The 19,271-nt window shown below is 41.4% G+C and overlaps 1 protein-coding gene across 1 annotated transcript in view; it reads right to left on the bottom strand.

The window, feature by feature from the left end:
- LOC147207693 (CUB and sushi domain-containing protein 1-like) overlaps positions 1-19,271 on the bottom strand; it is a 357,336-nt gene that overhangs the window by 176,558 nt on the left and 161,507 nt on the right. Inside the window, exons 4-5 of the mRNA XM_086107135.1 lie at positions 4,855-5,049; positions 3,486-3,693 (exon numbers count right to left, since the gene is read on the bottom strand). Of these exons, the coding sequence (XP_085963261.1) occupies positions 3,486-3,693; positions 4,855-5,049 (403 nt within the window). The remainder of the gene's footprint in view (positions 1-3,485; positions 3,694-4,854; positions 5,050-19,271) is intronic.

The following is a 19,271-nucleotide window of genomic DNA, read 5'->3' on the forward strand; positions in this document are numbered from 1 at the left end:
CATACAACGATTTGAAAACAAAATCTTAAAATGAACACTAAATTATATAGGGAGTCAGTGAAAGGAGAGCAAAGTATGGAGTTATGTGCTCACTCCTCCAAGCTCCCGTTAAGAGGCAAGCAGCAGTGTTTACTAAATGGAGATTCTTGTGGGAGGGCTGGACGACTCCAAAATAAAGTGCATTACAGTAATCCAGCCGAGATCTACTGAAGGCATGGATTACGGTTTCTAAATGTTGTTGAGAAAGGAGAGGCTTTACTTTAGCCAGCTGCCTAAAATGAAGAAAAAAAAAAAGCTGGATTTAACAACAGCCCCAATTTGCTGGTCCAATTTAAAAGTACTGTCCAATTCAAACCTAATGTCTTAAAAGAAGATGACAGGGCACCCAGGTCAACGGGGTGGGATAAACAAGGGCAACTTGGGACCGAAAACCATAAATTCTGTTTCCGTTTCATTGAAATTCAAGAAACTGAGTCATGTTCAGGCCTTAATTTCTTCCACACAGGACCAAAGTGGATTTATTGACGAAGCATCTTTTTTGCTTAGCAGGGCATAGATCTGACTGTCAATGTTTTCTTGAGACGAAACCCAGGGGATGTAAATGCAATGAAAACAGCAGGGGCCCCAAAACACCATACGACAGAAGGGCAGAGTGAGACTCAGAGCAAATATGATCTTCACCATCTGATGCTGCAAACGAGCCAACAGAACACTGTGGTCCACCGTATTGAACGCTGCAGTCAGGACCAACAAAATAAGAAACACAGGGCACTATTTTTGGACCCAGCGCAATTCTAGTGTAACGTCTAACTGTGCGCATTTGTGAAGTTTATTTTGGTATTATCTTTGACTTTGCACAGGTAGAATTGGGCCGAAGGCGCCATTTACGCCATTGTTCGCCACTGTGGGATCAAATGTAGTTGACTCCTGGCCAATCTTAGGACCCACCTCATTTTTATTAAATTCGGGTCGGTTGAAGCGCATGCAGCGCTTCACATTGCAGATGAAGAAATACACTTGCTGGTGTGAAACAGTCTTGGTTTTATTACCACTTGTCTTCACACACAATAAGGCAGTGAGAGGTGTTGGAATTGTTTATGGACCGTAGTCGTTTAAGACAGCCAATTTGTCATCATGTCAGATCTTGACAAACTGTAAAGTTAGCACATCTGACGAGATTGGAAAATTTATAACATTGCTGATATTATATGATGAGATTTTAAAAAAAATCAAGAGTCAGTCCCCTCGTCTTTCGGTTTCAAGCTTAACTCATCCTCCAGAGACCTCCAACGTTTTTGCTGTTGTGCTCCACAGGACAGATGGACACCTACTACTAGGTGGGACACTGGGGTCTTTTCAAAAACATCACATCAAGCTAAAAGGCTTTGGTTGCTGATGCTGACATTTTCCATGTCCCTGACTGTGCCTTCAATAGCCCCGCACTCTGCCTAAACCGACAACTCTCCAAATCCTGCACTGCAGAGGACTGGGTGATTGTGGTCTTTGAATGTAAGCTTTCACAGATAAGGCAGACGAGTATGTGCGTGCATACGTGTGTGCGCTATCTGTCAGCGCCTGTGGACAACAAGCAACAGCTCAAGCTGTCAGCGGGCCACTTAAGACCTGACACCGACATGCAGACATACACATGAACGGTATCACGAGAACGCCTCACTTGATGTGTAACTGCTCAACTGGCGACAAGACTAAACACGCAATTATTCGCTCGTCCTTTTGTTTCTGTCGAGCACCATCCTCTTGAGCCCCCTTTCACGCCGCTCATTTATCTGTCCACCAATCAATTCCAATCTCGCCACACACAATAAAGAATTCTTTTTTAGCAGACGACATTGTTCTTTATCAACAGGCTGAAGATGCTGTTAGATAAATAAAGATACAAGTCCAATACAGTCACAGTTAGACAGCCTGGAATAAATCTGTGTGACCTTTGCATGCAAACACCTGCTCTCGCTGATATTTGTATTTACAGAACGAGACCAAATGCCATGTCACCTTGCGCAGCGCTGAGGACACCACTGAAATAAGAACATAAGCCTTGGATGAATTATTGCATTCGAGAGGATTACAGAGTAGAAGAATTATGTGTATTGTCAATTATTATTATTATTATTTTTTTTTACCAATTTAATCGACATTCACATGGAAGCAATTTATTTGTTTCAGTTGAACCCAAAGTCATTTGTCTTACTGGAAGAAGGAGAGGAAAACGTAGTGTCACAAAAGGCTAACGAGGTCCTTCGGGAATGGCGGCCTTTCAACATTTCCACAATCAATTGATGATTTGTGAACAAACTGGAAAATCGGTCTCAATAAAGCCGAAAATCACCATAAAGACTACTGATGTTATTTTCCAAACACAAATGGCCTCAAAGTCATCTTTGTTGTTGACATGGTGGACACGATACTTTGTTTAGCCTTTCTACATTTTCTCAGCAACTAAATGGAGTGGCGAGAGTGCATGCTTAACTAGCAGGCAGCCTCTACCTCTGCTCAAACGCATCACGCCTTTAGTGAAGATGAAGGCATGAAGTCCAACAGTGTATTAAATTCGGGAAACGGATGCAACAGAGCTGTTGGAACAAACTGCCAAATTTGAAACACAAACATTGGAGATGGCGTGAAAAAGGAATCTGTCACGTCCCCCTGTGGTCTTTGAACAAATAAGAAACGACGAATGCTTTGCAGCATCGCAGTGGTTCAAAAACATTTTGTCCAATTTTGTACAAAAAAAGCAATGAGCGATTACTTGAAAGTTATGTGATTGTAATTCATAAATAAATACATAAATACATACTGCATGTATCAATTGTGTTTCTAAAAATAATGTGTCTTAATTTATCAATGTGGGGTTGAACGGTGATGTTACGATCTGCATGGAACAAAGCGGGTTGTGTTTTGGAGTTTTGCACTTGAGCTATGCCTCCGGGGAAAGTTAAATATAACAAAAGATGTCTTTTATGTGATGAAGGGCTTGCCTCAAATTATCGTTGTGATCAAAAGAAGAGAGAAAGCAAGTATATGCTGTGCTGCTGTAGTTTGCTCTTCTTTAAGATGTTTGCTCTTCACTATATGTTGTTGATCTATAATTTGGTTGCGCTAATTCAACATCAAAGCTTTATGAGCCTTTTTTTTTTGCTTCATATTTCATTTGACTATTTGTGCCAAGTTTGCATAAAATATTTTGCTGCATTTTCATGACTGTGAAAAAAAAAACATTTGTTTTTCGGATTTGCTGAAAGATAACTTTCTTGACCAAATAAACGAAATGTGCACTTGCACAAACCTGTAACTGATGCCTGTGGCTTTGGAAAACAATTCATGTCAAATCATATCTAAAGTGGAATCATTTATTTTTATTCACAGAGCAAGACCATGTTGTGGGTGTATTTATTCACACTATCATTTGAAGGCCTGCATAAATGAGATTTGTCATTTTCAGAAAAAAATAAATGAATAAATCTCACCATATGCTGGGTGCCTCTGTCCCGCTGATTTCCAGGAAGTCATACTTGTCTTCCAATAAGAAGTCATTGAAGACAAGGGCTATCGTGTCCCCGGGTTCGGCGAGGATTGACCACATGCAATCCAGATTGTTGTCATACTCAGCGGGGTAGCTGGGACTGGTTATTGAACCCGCCGTGCCTCGTAACGTGCCGCCGCATGCCCCCTCCGCTGTAGAGAGAAAAATGAAACTGAATGAATGAGATGATGTGTATGAGGGGGATCGTTCAATATCTTGGCATGTCTGCATTCTGTTTTCAGTCATTTATTTGTATCCTCTATTGATGGGCGATCCATTCAATTTCTGTCTCATTTAACCTCATTTGGAGGGCTGAATAATTACTGTAATCACAAAGATTACAATATGGAAACCAAAAACAAACACAAACAACCACTTGATGCGCTTCAGTCGGCCATGCAGGCTTTATTTATTTATTTATTTAGATAGAATATAACTATATAAGTTGAAGTCATAAAGCCACAGATTTGTTTGCATTGTTGTTGTAATCTGATTCATGACTTAGCGATTTATGTCTATGCCACACTTGTTCAGCAGAAGATGCAGTGTGAGAACATGCAAACTCCTCATGCCGAAGCCGAGAGTCGAACGCTGAAACCTGTGAGGCAAACATTCTTATCACTAACCACCTTCAGTTTCACTGTGGATATGAAACCAAATACATCAACAGCATAGAATAGAAAAACTGATGACGTCACACTGAGTGACAAGCCTCAACATTTGACATAATTACAATACGGCGAGACCAGTTCAAAACCTTCATCAAAATGTTCAAATTTGGATGTTGAAAATATTTGACTCAATTTTAAAAACTGCTAATATAGGACTTTATTTGTGGGGGATTGTAGTTTGCAGTTGTTGCATCAAATCACACAAAATTGAAGTTCTGCAGCGACAGCCCCTGAGATTTAAATTCCTTCTCCACTTCCTGTTCACCTGTTTCTTGGGCAGAAACATGCACAGCTTTCTTCTTGTTTGCAGACTAATTGACCATTAGAGGGGGTTTGTGTCAGGATATGAGACTCAATCTGATTCATTGAATGCTTTGTTCCATACAGTAGTTTAAACAAGACCTTACGGTGATTTTAGGTAATCAATACACAGGAGCTTCTCATCCGTCTCCAGCCTGTGACCTCATGATCTGGGCTCTCCATTCTCATGACCCAGGCAATTAGTTTTATATAGTGTCAGGGTTATTTCTGGAGATATATTTTCCCCGTGAATTACCAGCAGGTAGACAGCCCCTTTGGAAGACGGCGAAAGTGCTTATCTCAGTCAAGGATAAGAAATAAAGAAAGGCAAAGCGCAGTTACCTCTACAAAATGGTGAGGGGAAGTCCCACTGTGCTCCGCTGCCCGGTGATACGAAACATGTGAGGATATTATGCCCCTCCAGGATGAAACCAGACTCGCAGCTGTAACGGATTTTGTCGCCGATGTTGTATCGCGCTCCATGAATGACTCCGTTTGGAATGAGTCCGGGGGTGCCACATGTATGGCTGGGCAGGACTAAAACACAAAATAACAAGAATAGATTAGTGGCATTATATTGTGATGACATTTCACTTTTGACAAAATTAGTGAGTTAAAAGACTGAACTGAAGCATCAATCCACCACCGGTGTCAGACACCCTTTGCGAACATTTCAATGCTTGAAATGTGTTTGAAGGCCTACAGTAAATGTTTGTCTCAATGTTTCATTTGATTACTTTTTAAAAGCCCAAGGATGCCTTTGTTCTCACCTTTCACATTAATTACATTAATACGCTGTTAGATGTACGTTTAACGAGGTCGGCTGCTCTAGAACCGGGGACCTTCGCTACAGGAAGAAGCAGATTTAGTTCGTAAATCTATTCAATCTTTATTTAACCAGGTGGTGTCATTGACATTGGAAATTTCTTTTGTAAGAGACATTTGCACAAGTTAGAAACCTTCAGACAAAACATAGAGTGAAAGAAAAACAATTATCACACACAAAGTTGAAAATAAAAATGATGATGATGATAATAATCGTAAAGATAGTGTGTAAAATATACTTGCCATCTAATGGCGAGCTAATAGAATACAATGACCGAAGTTTGAAGCACGTGCATTTCGAAGCACGCGCACTACAGTGCCTCAGAGAGACCACATTTCGCAAACCTACCATCAATTTCAGCAGACAGCAAAATAAGCAAGTAAGTCAAATATCCTGACAAACGATTTCTAGTATTATTGTAACACCTGCTGTGGTCATTGATCCTGCAAATTTGTGATCAGTTGATTTGTCTCCTTTGTGCATCTGTAGCAGAAAGATGGCAGTGAAACATGTCAGCCTCCTGTAATGTCCGGTGAGGCCCAAGTAATGTAATTAGCAATTACTAGACCTATGAATATAAAATAAAAAATGTATGTTGATGTGAAAGATGGTCTTTTCTTGCCATTATTGCATGTAGTTCATAAAATGTGCTTTTTAAAAAATCCCAAGATATAAACGTATGATTTTTGGTTTTGTGCAAAAGTATGATAATTATTTCTCCTCAATCAGCTCGTGGTGTCGCCAGTTGCGTTGGATGACACTGTGGCAGCAGCTACAGGGAGCTTGTGGTCTAACTGGGCCAAAAATCAATCTGTGGCTGGAGCCAACATGCCTCGGCTCCACAAAGAGGGCAGCGACACAGTCACTGAAGTACCAACCTGGAAAAAATCCACCGATTCTAACCCTGGTGTACACAGTGTGTTATGTGTGCTTGTACAATTGGAGCGTGTTAACTTGTTGAGTGTGTCATGTGTATCCAAATGCCCTGTTGTGTGTCTATGTGTGTGTGAGTGCATAAAATAAAGTCTGTCTATGTTTAAGGGATACTCAGTTTAATCAGTTTGTGTAGGCTGTTCCAATTAAACGCTGGCATGGTAATTAGACAAAGCTTCACCATGAGACCCTAAGAACTAGGACAGAATGAAAAAGAGGGGCGAATGGTGAGGAAGATAAGTTGACAAGAGGGAAGAAAAGGATAGCAACAGGAGAGACCGGAGATGCAGAGATGAAAAGAAGGCCATAAAGAAGCGATATCTTATCAGACTTAGTAGCTCAAATGAAAAATATGCGTTGAAATGAACTGCCTTGGGCAAAAAATAGATGTTTCAAGTATGTACAGGTATATATGATTGTGTCCCAAAGTGCTGAGGTCCACAGAAATACACTGTTGGGTAATTTCCCTTAAACTTGAGGGGAAGTGTGTGTTTTTGGTCACTTGGGCCCCCATATGAGTAGCCCTTTCCCCACTCTAAAAGAACTTGACTGACTTTGTTTGCATCAGTGGTCATCTGGCGCAACTATGACATGCAGTTAGCTAGATAGCTATGCCTACACCCCAAAAATGTATCTTCCCTTTGGCATAGTCCTCAGGCGTATGCGCTGTAGAGAGCCTCGTTGTCGGCCATGAGCGCACGCGCATCTCTGACAGAAAGCAGAAGAGCAAGGAGATAAAAAAAAATGCCAGATGTCACGGCCAGCATGTAGACAGGGGCAATCGAATGGCGGCCCAAGACAGAACTGCATTTACTCCATTTCGAAAAGGCTAATTGAGGTATTAATTGTATGAAGTTGAGCATCTGAGTGGCGTTATGCACACTCAAATGAGCAACCGTTGCCTGTGCAAACATGGCGCCTGCTTGGTCCCAAAAAACTCAAAGCCCTGACAGCACTGAGTGAGGTTGGGACGAGACAATAAAAGGACTCATGTGTCTCAGCCAAGCGATTAGTCACACATGGGTTCCCAAACCGCCTTGTGTTTGCCAGACTGCTGTGTTTTCAGGCAGTGCACTGCACAAAGGTAGTCCCTCATTTAGGATAATGTCTGAGGTAGTCATCTGAAAGAATTGGGGGGGCATTTTAGAAGGCTATGAAAGACACTGACATGCGCCTAAATTCTTGACGCAATATTCATTTTAATAACTTTGCGCCATCAGGCACAGTCATCGTTTAGATGCTTCTGATGTTCTTATAGACAGTCAATGTCAGTAGGTGCACAGACTAGGTTTTTGAATGTTATTTTACACTGTTCACCAACAGGTCCAAGTTTGTATGGTTAATCCTACATGTGCACGCATGAGGGTTTGTGTATTTCTGGTGTTGTCTTGTAAGAATAACCAATGAAGCATCTTTCATGGGTGTACCCACGGGCTGTCCGTAGCCTGAGGACACTTTATTTTGATGCAATGTCAGCTCAGTGTGAGTAAAAGGTATTTATAGAGGTGAGGGGAAAACTTTCAGACAGATAGCATCAATTAAGGATCAAGGGAGTAAGAGATAAGAGCTGGAAGACTGAACTGGATTTCAAAAATAAAAGTTATAAAGATGCTTTTAAGAGGTCGAAGCATGTGACTGGGACAGATGGCTGATATGGCTCTGGGTTTGAAAACTTGTGTGGCGCTTGCATTCCAACAGAATTCCTTGGCCTGAAACTCTGCAAAATCGCTGTATAAACAAATGTTTTCTGCGCTGCTTCCACGGATTTAGCGTCACCATTCTGAAGTTTCACATTCTGCCATTGTCAGTGCCATACAACATATTTTAGTATGAACAGGAAACGATAAGCCTACACTGCAAATTCAAACCATACAATCAACAAAACCCGCCGTACCAATTTAAACCATCTCATCCATCCATCCATTTTCCGACCCGCTTTATCCTCACAAGGGTTGCGGAGGGTGCTGGAACTTATCCTAGCTGTCTTTGGGCAGTAGACAGGGCACACCCTGAACCTGTTGCTAGCCACTCACAGGGCACACAGAGATGAACAACCATCCACGCTCACACTCACACCTAGGGACAATTTAAAGTGCTCAAGCAGCCCTCCATGCATGTTTTTGGAATGTGGGAGGAAACCAGAGTACCTGGAGAAAACCCACGCAGACCCGAGGAGAACATGCGAACTCCACACTGGAAGGCCGGAGCCGGGATCGAACCCACGAACTCTGCACTGTGAGGTCGACGCGCTTACCACTCAACACCGGGCCACCCTAAACTATCTCATAATGTATTAAATAAGGAAAATGTATCATATGTTTGAGTGTCATAAAATCTACCAACTCCCCCAATTAAAAAACATGCTCAGCCAAATCTTGCTTTCTCTCACTACCAATGACATACAAGTGCGTGCGAACACAAGCGTGCGCGCACACACACACACACACGCACACACACAAACACACACACACACACAAAACACTGACTGAGTTCATCTGCAGTACCGCTAGTTTTCTTTCTCCAGGTATCAGTGTATGGTGACGCATATTAGCAATCCGCATACTAAAAATAGCTAAGCAAACATTTTTTAAAGTGCTCTCATGGAAACACCGTGGCAGTTGCCGCCGGTTAAAAGCCAGCCCGCGACCGGGATGCCTCTATTAAGTTACCCCGCTGTGCAGTCTACATCAAAAGGCGAGGCCATTCTGCATGAGTAAATCAGTCAAACTGAGGCCGCAGAGTAGCAATTACAGCCTTTTCATGGTTTTTGATGCAATCATTAGTGCAGAAGGTGAATGCAATGAACGACATCAAGTCAGATAATTATGTTATTAAGTATATGACATCAAGTCAGATAATTATGTTATTAAGTATATGATGTGTTGTTCTCAGGAATCATGGTCCAGGAATGTGGCATGTGAGCCCAAAACTGGACTCATGTAAAAAAAAAAAAAAAAAATTCATAAATGGTGCTTCAAATCAATCAAACCTTCCTACAGTGTGCTATGACTAAATAAACTGCAAAAATGCAGTTTCTAAAGCAGTTTCAGTGGAAGCAGAAGTTAAAGTACAGTTGTAAATTGTCATAGATACCTCAAAATGAAATGACTATAATCGATTTTTCTCTGCTGGCGTAATGTCACATTACGCCAGCGTCACATTATGGATGGCGTGAAACTTGATCAAAAAAATTATTATGTTGTAATTTCATTCTGCCAGTGTATTGCGAACAACCGTTTTTAAAACCGGTGCATTTTCAGGGTAGAAAAAGCTCGTAGTTGGGTGTTAGCATGTCACAGACAGGAAGAAGTTACGGCGGCTATAATTCACACACAAACGACAGCACACGTTTCTGTGATGTTGTTTATTTTATGACTTTCACAATCTGCTACCTAAAAATTTGGTGCATTTTAATTTTTTATTTGTCTGACAACCACGTCAAAGATGTGATCTGACAAAAGCAGAAACAACTGATTTGATCATTGGCTTCGGTAGTTTAGTTGAAGTGAGGTTGAAGGAGAGTGTGAATGTATGAGCATGGTACTTTCACCGTCTTTGCTCAAATATGTGTCGAACAAAGGGGTGTCGAGGAGAGAAATCTGTTACTCTTACAATCCAGGAAAGTGAAAGCAAATGGAAATTGAATAACATCTGCAGAACCTGCCCTAAGAATAAATTGGAGCAGATGCTGTATTAATTTCAACCTGAATTTCCCCTTGCTGGCAAAACTCACAAAGTTCAGGTTTGCTTTCCCATGACCATAAAGTGACCAAGCAGAACTCAGAACAAATGTCAGACTGTGAGCATGTTTCCCCAAACTGGGATTTGACCAACTGTAAGAGGCAATTTATCTTTCAGAATGAGGAACACCTTGCTATACCGGTGCTTCACTGCAACCATTTTGACCTGGCTCACTGCAAAATCCCTATTTAAAAAAAAAAAAGTAAATAAAATAAAAAAAAATAATGGGCATCTAAAAAAGTTTAACCTATCATGTTTTTCCTTGTCTTTCTCTTGCATTCAACTCTTAGACCAATGAAGTTCAAAGTTAAAGAAAAAAAAAAAACGAGAGTAAGCTATCCTCAAAAATTCTGACTGCATGCCCATAGTTTAGCCCAACGGTTTGATCCAACTCGAAAATATGGATGGAAATCTAGCCATTACTATGCTTTAAATTGTTAAATGAATATTTACAAATAGAGGTCTTGAAAAACCTTTACAATGACTAGCAATTTAAAATCAAGTGGCGCAATATTATAAAACACAGCGTGTCTGTAAAAATTAAAGTATGGAGTCCTCCCAGTTGTCATTGGGTTGGTGTTCTAGTTGAGAACCGGTTCACATTATGATGCAGCTCACTTTCAACCATCACAATAAACGTATTGTTTGAAATCACGTGATGCATTATTTTCCCCCGCCATAATTTAAAACAGTTCTCAGGTGCCTTGATGATTTTGTCATGTGTCACCAAGCATTACAGACACTTTACTATTTCTTGTCCTGCCGTCCAGCAAAATCTACACCACTGGGCCTATGCCCGGCTTTCATACCATGACAACCAGGAGTGGTGTCACTTGAAAGTTATGATATCAAAGGGAGATTTCAGGAAAAGGCAGACAATAAAATATTTATTTGGCTGTTTAATTTCACACTCGATGCGTGGGCAGACACTCGAGAGACCCACATTTTTATGTCCCACCAAAGTAGCAAAAATACAAAGTGAATTTTCCATAACATGTCCACTTGTAATGAATACCTCACTGTGACAGTTTCATTCCCAGCTAAAGATTTTTTTTTCTTTGTACAGGCAGATTTGCCAGAATGTGTGGCACAGAGCTCTTGTTGGACATTGTGTAACTACGGTAATTAATTTCCAGTTGGGCACAGCGATCGAGTAAAAAGTTGTGAATCTCATGAATGCACCAAAAAAAAAAAAAGCCTTTGCTGGGAACCAGAGTTCATTCAGCGCTCTGTTTGGCTTTGGGGACATCATCCATTGACACCGCATCAGTGTGCAGAGATGTGGGAAGGATGCCAAAGCCCTGGAGCTAAATGGACTCCTCCATATTGATAGTACTCCCAAGGAGTAAACTTATTAACACCCTCACTGGGACTTTCCACTGGAAAATCATATGCCTGACAAAACCAACATGAAAGGAGCTCTGAAAAACCTCCGTTTTGTGTGAACTGTTTCGTTCTTTTTACCTGTAAATGTAATGCAGTGGCGGCATGGTGGGCAACTGGTCTGCCTCACAATGTAGAGGTCATGGGTTTGAATCCGGCCATCGCCTTCCTGTGTGCAGTTTGCGCTTTTTCTTATTAAAAACTAGGTGATTTCATACGATTCGGTTTCAGTCAAACTTTCCCTAACGGATTAATCAGGTAAGCAGAAGCTCCACTGTGTATACAACCAGATGAATAAAATGCAAACTGAGCTTTGGGAACACGTCACCTCGCAACAACGTTGTTCTTCAACAGAGATAACACAAAGCGCTAACCTGACACGCAACCTACAAACCTTTCGCACAGGGTTCTGACAAGCTGCATTATCACAACCAATGATGTCGTGACAGCAGAAACACCCCAGCTGTGGGAGGATAAATACGCTACTGCAAATGGTGTTCATGCTTTGCCAAGCCATACTGCATTTGGTCTTTTTAATACTAACCAAATCTGTCAGTGTGTATTTATTTTATATGACAATAAAGGGGGGGTGGGGCGGTTATGGTGCAATTATTCCAGAGGACAACCCTCAGAGTTTATACTGTATACTGTACATGTAAGACGGTAAACAGGAGAAGTGGATTCCGGTTCAAACACACTGCGTTCAAAGTGACTCGCTTGTGTCTTTCGCTGTAAGCCGAGAAGCGTGTAACGGATACATTTCTGTATTACCCGACTGTAAATGTATTAAAATGTCCAAAGAGTGGCTTCTCCACATTTCCTTGGTGGAAATATATGATCAGGGCAAGTGACATTTCCAGGAGTGCTTCTCATCAATCACCCGCTAAACAAAGTAATCACTGGAGCAGCCACAGTCTGTTAACCACCAACTCTGCACAACCTTTCCTGCTCGACGATAGCGCGAAGGGATCGCTAATATAGAAAGTCCCCGTGTGGCTGACAGCGATCGCAGTTTGACCACGTGCGCATCAGACTTTCTGGAGCAGAATGAGAAACCGCTGAACGACGGTGACTTTGGTGGAACTACCAGGAATGATTCACCTACGACGCATATTCAATGAATCTGTTGGAATCCAATCAAGAGCATGATTGCCATCGGCGCTTGAAATAAAAATTGGCTAACCCGCTGAGTCGAATGCATTATATGCTAACATAATTACGGTGGTGAACATTTTGAAACAATGTCGAAACGTTCAATCATAATAGAACGTCACCTCTTTCACAGAATCGAATGTGCTGGATGCTGCTGTCACCTCTACGCATCAATTCACAAACCGCTTGATGGATGGAGGTTATATACACGTTTTGATGTATTATGATGGGAGTCCTTAGACCAGTTGTGCAGGTGATATGATGCTAGTAAAGCATCCTAGGACTGGGCTATCACATACAGTAAGACATGTAATGTAACACGTCTGGTTATAGGATGATATATATTTGTTATTTATTTTTCCTCTGGGAAGGGGAGAGAAAATGACTGCAGTCGATCAGTGGCTACATAGTGCAGGTGTTGTAAAAAAAATATGTGTGTGTGTGTGTGTTCTAGCTATTAAAGCTTATTGATGTGCATATATCATTTTGACGTACTTGAAGGAATATGTTGCGGTTTTCCACTCAGTTTGGCATCTCCTTGGACTGATCAATCACTCCAAAATGTGTTGTGGCTTCTCCAGCAAATTCTGACGTACAATGCATCACATATTGACATCATAATGGTTGTCAGACAAATGTATTTGAGCATTTAACGTCTATTTGGACTTAGTCACTCAAACGTTGGGTCTTTTCGAAGCAATCACACTCCAACGTCCTAAAGTAGGATTTCCCGGCAATGAAAAAAAAGGACATAACCACTAGAAATATGAATGATAAAAAAACATCAGAGCAAACTACGCAATGCTGTGTGACCTGAGTTTAGGTCTTCAGATAAATATAATCCTCAGAGGTGTTAGCAGCAAGGTGCCACAGGCATGCAAATCTCATTTAGTACACGTGGGGCCTACAATGGCCAAAGTCAAGCGATGTTGCAAATAGGTGAGATACCTTAAAATCCCCACCAATATTATATTTTCATTTCTGGAGACTTTCGAAAAGACACCAAGTTCAGGCGCTGTGATGGATTAGAGGCCAGGATTTTCAGTTGCTTGACTATCTGCTGGGGATGTCGAATAGGCTTCGGAAGTCTTCACTCTCTTATCTCTTCCATGTCCTCTATGACAGAAAGGATGAATAGTCAAGACTTACATCAGCTTTCAGCCACCATGATGACAGTGACACACACCTATTCTACCCGAAAGGCTCCTCATAAAATATATCTTGACTGGACTTGACTTGAAGAGCTGAGGGGCCATTTCAAAGCAGCTGCGGAACAAACTACTCCCACTACCACTACTATCGCTCTTACTACTACTACTATTATTGCAGATCCAAAGATAGCAAATTAAGATTTCAGTTTTGCTCCTTCAGCATGGCCGATGTGCCCTTGGGCAGTGTACAATATCTACCAAAAAAAAAAAAACACACACACAAGTACAATTAAAACTTTAACCCTTTCATGCACCCTGTAAACTGATAACATGATAAGCTGTCCACTGTAGTAACCGCTGTCCCTGAAGGGTTAAGGTAGAACACAATAGTTCCGGGACACTTGTCGACCGCCAATTTGTTGCGGATTAGGAAACACTTGTGCTCATGAGAGTTAATGAAATTGGAAATAGTCCGTTCTAGGGGACAATTGTCATCATCGTGAAAGGTTAAGGAAAAAATAATGTAAAAAGTGCACATTCCTAACGTTGCTTTTGCTGTAACTTTTTTACGAGATTGATTAGCATTAATATGCAAAATTAGTTCATTAAACTGGGTACTAAATGCATGTAAAGTTCATTGAAGGCTAAATTGCTCTAAGGTGTGACCAGGACAAGGTGTATCTCGCCTCTCATCCATCATCTGAGATAGGCTCCAACTCACCCATCCATCCATTTTCTAATCCATTAAACCTCACAAGGGTCACAGGCATGCCGGAGCCTGTCCCAGCTGTCTGCGGGCAGTACACCCTGAACTGGTTGCCAACCAATCACAGGGCACACATAGACGAACAACAATCCGCTCTCATACTCACACCTAAGGACAGTTCCTTGTGCTCCATTAGCCTGCCATGCATGTTTTTGGAATGTGGGTGGAAATTGGAGTACCCGGAGAAACAGTGTTGTGTCCAAGGACCGGCAACCCGAGGCCAAGGCCAAGGCCAAGGACTTGACTCCGAGGCCAAGGCCAAGGACTGATTTTGAAACTGAGGCCTAGCCGAGGACATGTATAAAACAATGCTATCATACCACTTGGCAGGTCTTCATGATTTGCAACATCCCTCCATCATAACCCTTTGCACTCCCTAACTCTTGAATGAAGTGTTTTTATTCAAAGAGTAGAACAGTCAGGGTACGTGTTATTTATACTGAGAAAAAAAATAAAATCATATGGTATACATTTATGAATGAATGTTTTAGTGCAGTAGTTTCTTAATATGAAGTAAATCAACACTCAACAGGCATGACGTGGCACGGAACACAAGTTGAGAAATGACTTTGCATTGAAGCCAATTACTGACTGCAGAAAAAGCGGTAATCTCTCAGTGATAATTTTACAGTTTATCAAAAACTGGTGTACTCATGTGGCATCATCAGAGTATTTTTTCCAATCTCACACTGCAAAGATTAATTGACTGGTAATCATTAATACAGGTAAGTATTGATGTGGCTTGACATCCTCTTCCCAAGACGATGCATGTGTAATCTACGATCAATTTGACGAAAGAATTTAACACACGTCATCATGAGTTCTACCAACAGTTAACATTAGCATTACTACACCTTGTGACGAATGTTTTATTCATAAAGTTACCATGCTACAACCAGTAAATTATAGAATAACCAATACTGTTTCATAATATTTTTCACAGCGATTAGCCTACAAATCTAATGACCAATTTGCCTCGTAATCGTGCCTCGCGTCGTATTTCGCTCTCGCGTTCTGTGCATACGTCACAGGTGAGTTTAGTGATACGCCCTTTGGACGATTCATACGAAAAATCTGACAAGCATTGCCATTTCTTAAATATTGTAATTAGTAGACCTTGGTGAGTTTTTTTTTGCCGCCATCTCAAACTTTCATCCGCGCGATTCCTCAGTTTGCGGACTAAAATAACAACCCGCATGCGCACATAACGTCATCTGTTGTGTCCCCCCCCCCCCCCCCAACACTGAAAACAAAACAAAAGGAAAGTAAATTAGAAGAAACACACTCACACACCACATCACATCACAAACACACATACAGGCGCAGTGAAATCGCGTGGATCACACAGTCAATTCAAATGCGGTGACTTTTATAATTAAACTATTTTTCGGTACCGTGAAAATGATGCCACGGAAACGACACGCTACCGGTCACGATTGTTACTGTGAAATCCTCAGGCTTGCCGTAGTTTTTTTGTTTGTTTGTTTGTTTTGCCTGAGAAATTTCCTTGCGTCCCAAAAACGCACATTGTTTGGAACTGTGCGTCCCGTGGGGAAATTATGCGTCTAGAACGCGGGACGCAGAGGTAACGAGATAGCTGAATCTCTAACCATTCTCTGAGTACTACTATTATTACCACTACCACTAATACTACATTAATTTAATACCTTCAACTTCACAATAATAATAATAAATAGTTAAATCAACCATGATTTTTAAACTATGTATTATCAATATTCATTATTCCAAACATGAGAAAGCATTCAGCAAACATAACTGGAATCGAGCAAAAGGACACCAAATCCCAACGGCCAAACCCGGAAGTGAAGTGCCGACATTATTGACTCCAGCTGTAACGCAAATTACTTGGTTCAAACAAACATTCTAGTGCGACCGCACAAACGTGACGACTGTGCAAAAATAACTAAATAAAAGACACCACTGTTACAGAAAGACTTTACACGCTATTTAAACTGCCGATCGCGAACGGAACAAACCGTGATTGAAACTAACTGTGATGCCGCTCTTTACACGTTGCGCTAACTGTGACCTGTTAGTGGCAGACCCGCCCCTCTTAAAGCGCCAGAGTTAATCCAGCTATATGGGTTTCCTTCGACGGAATTTATTCGATTCCTTTGCGATTTATGCGGTCCTTATGCAAGGGATTCGAGGTTCTAATCCCTCATTGTGTCCGAGGACCGGCAATCCGAGGCCAAGGCCAAGGACTGGACTCCCGAGGCCAAGGACCAAGGACTTGACTACGAGGCCAAGGACCGCCCCTCGGTCCTGGAGCCGGTCCTCGAGGCCAAGGACCGGCTCGAGGAACACATCTCTGCGGAGAAAACTCACACAGACACAGACACGGCGAGAACATGCAAACGCCACACAGGGAGGCAGAGGCCGGAATCGAACTCTGCACTGTGATGCTGACCCGCTAACCAGTCGACTACCATGCTTCCCCACAGCTCACCCAGGAAAAGCAATATAGAAAACGGATGGCTGTATGGATGGAATTTATTTATGTAATCCTCCTATTTATTTATTTATTTTTACTCCACGTTACAGCAGTTGTAAGATAAACATTTTACCGGCAAGTATATCGTTATAAATGTAACTTTTTTGCAAGCCACTTATGAAAAATGAATAAATAAAGAAACATAACTGTACTTTTCCTCAACACACCTCTTCTGATGGCATGTGCAACAATGACACTTTTGGGCAATGGGCTCGCGACCAGTAGTTGCTATGGAAACAGTGACCTAGCCTGAGGCTATAGAGAGTAGCGCAGGGGACGATATGTGGAGTCATCAGTCAGCATCACTAAGAATGCACACAACACAAACAACAACACAAAACCATCCCCAGTAATTTACACTTGAAAGCAACATGCACTCGCGTACATTATCATTTTGATTTTTTTTTTTAATGTAGGACCTCTAAAGTGTACATTTCCATTTTCATTTAACTCTAATATACCTGTAAATACATTACTGTTAGACATGAGTAAAAAAAAATATAATAAAAATACCTTGCAACACAGCCATATGGCCTATGGGCAGAAGGCAATAGATAAGCAGGTCTTGACGCTGAATAAATATCAACAATGCAATATAAATGGCAACATTTTCACATTGACGTTCTGTGCATGTCACTGAGCCAAACAAAATCAAATGGCTGGAGCTCCAAAACCCTCTCGAAAAACTCCATACATTCCTAGCATAGCAGACAGTACTGCAGAGGGGAGCGGTGGGAGATAAAACAGCATTAAACTTTTAAAATTTCATCCCTTCTCGCTGACCCTTATCACTCCCCCCAGCACAAACTCTGGCTTTTCAGGCGCCGTGACTCCTGTCAGTAGTGCAATGAAAACTGACCTGAGTCGCTGCGGCCACGGTGACAGTGATATGCCCTCAGGCTGTGCTGTTAGCAGAGGGGACATTGACACGCAGGAAATACGATGAAAGCGTGGATGCATCCTGTAAACAACAATGTGCATGGATATGTGTGTACGTGGGTGTGTTTGTATGTGTGTGCGTATGTACAAGTATGTCTTCACAATCACGTGCAATGGGGAGTTAGTGGAATACAGCCACCAACTGACATAGTGTGAAATATTTTACAACTGTACGAACAAGATTCAATTCAAAAAGTTGTCAACGAAAACTAACAAGAAATGCATGTTGGTAGACAACCACATTTGATTCATGTATTTTTTTTGTATCTATTCATTCAAACACAATTATATGTTCCAGTATGACAGTAAATTTGTATGTTATGTCATAATTTAACATAATTTTGGGGTAAAAACGGACCATTTTTATTCTTCTCCCGAGTTCTTTTAATTTGTGAGGAAGAATGCAACTTCCCTTTCTTAATCATGTATTAATTGTCCATCCATTTTCAACATCACTTCTCTTGAACAGGGTTGCTGAGAGTTGTTGGAGCCTATCCCAGCTGACTTCAGGCGGAAGGCAGACTACACCCTGAACTGGTCGCCAGTCAGTCGCACATGGAGAGACAAATGACCATTCACACCCACATTCACACAATCACTGAGTGGGAACTGATCCCACGCTGCCCACACCACAGTCTGGCGTGTATACCATTATACAATCAGTGACTATATATTTATTGTCCTGAATCATATTAGGGGGGCATAACAAAAAGTAATAGTGAAGTATTGGTCTAATTTGATATACAAGAAATCAAGGCAGATGTGATTTATGTGTCAATCATTTGTCCTTTTACTCGCAGGTATATTCCGGTGAGCTTGCGCTGACCTGCTACAGTATTCATGTTACTATAACATTAAATGTGTTATTTTTAGCGATTATTGTTGTGTTGCTCCGTCGGTTACCTTTGCCAAATTCAGAGCAGTTCTCCATTACCCCAACAATAAGAAACATTTATCAAATGAATACTTCAAACATTGCATCATTCCGGCCAAATTTTTGAAACAGCTGTTGTACGAATGCGCAGGTGTTTCTAATGACGTGGCCACTGAGTGTCATGAGGCTAATCGTGTATATTTCAAGCACTGTGGGAAAACTGATTATTAGGCTCAAACATGAGCAATACATTCATTAGTGTGACAGATTCATGCAGAACCGAGCGAGATTTACAACGCTAATGACACGTGCTTGGAAGTGAACAAAGTAGAGCAGATCAATACAATAGGAACAGGGGTGTGCATGGCTCCAATGTTTAAACAGGCATTCATCATCGCCGCCTCTGCTGCTTGAGGCAACGCTCACTCTTCCTAAATGCGCACAAACACGCATACGCAAAACAAGGTCTAATGCATCTT

This window comes from Hippocampus guttulatus, chromosome 3, assembly GCF_054856545.1.
Source record: "Hippocampus guttulatus isolate MCC_2025c chromosome 3, RoL_Hgut_1.0, whole genome shotgun sequence".
NCBI lineage: Eukaryota > Metazoa > Chordata > Actinopteri > Syngnathiformes > Syngnathidae > Hippocampus > Hippocampus guttulatus.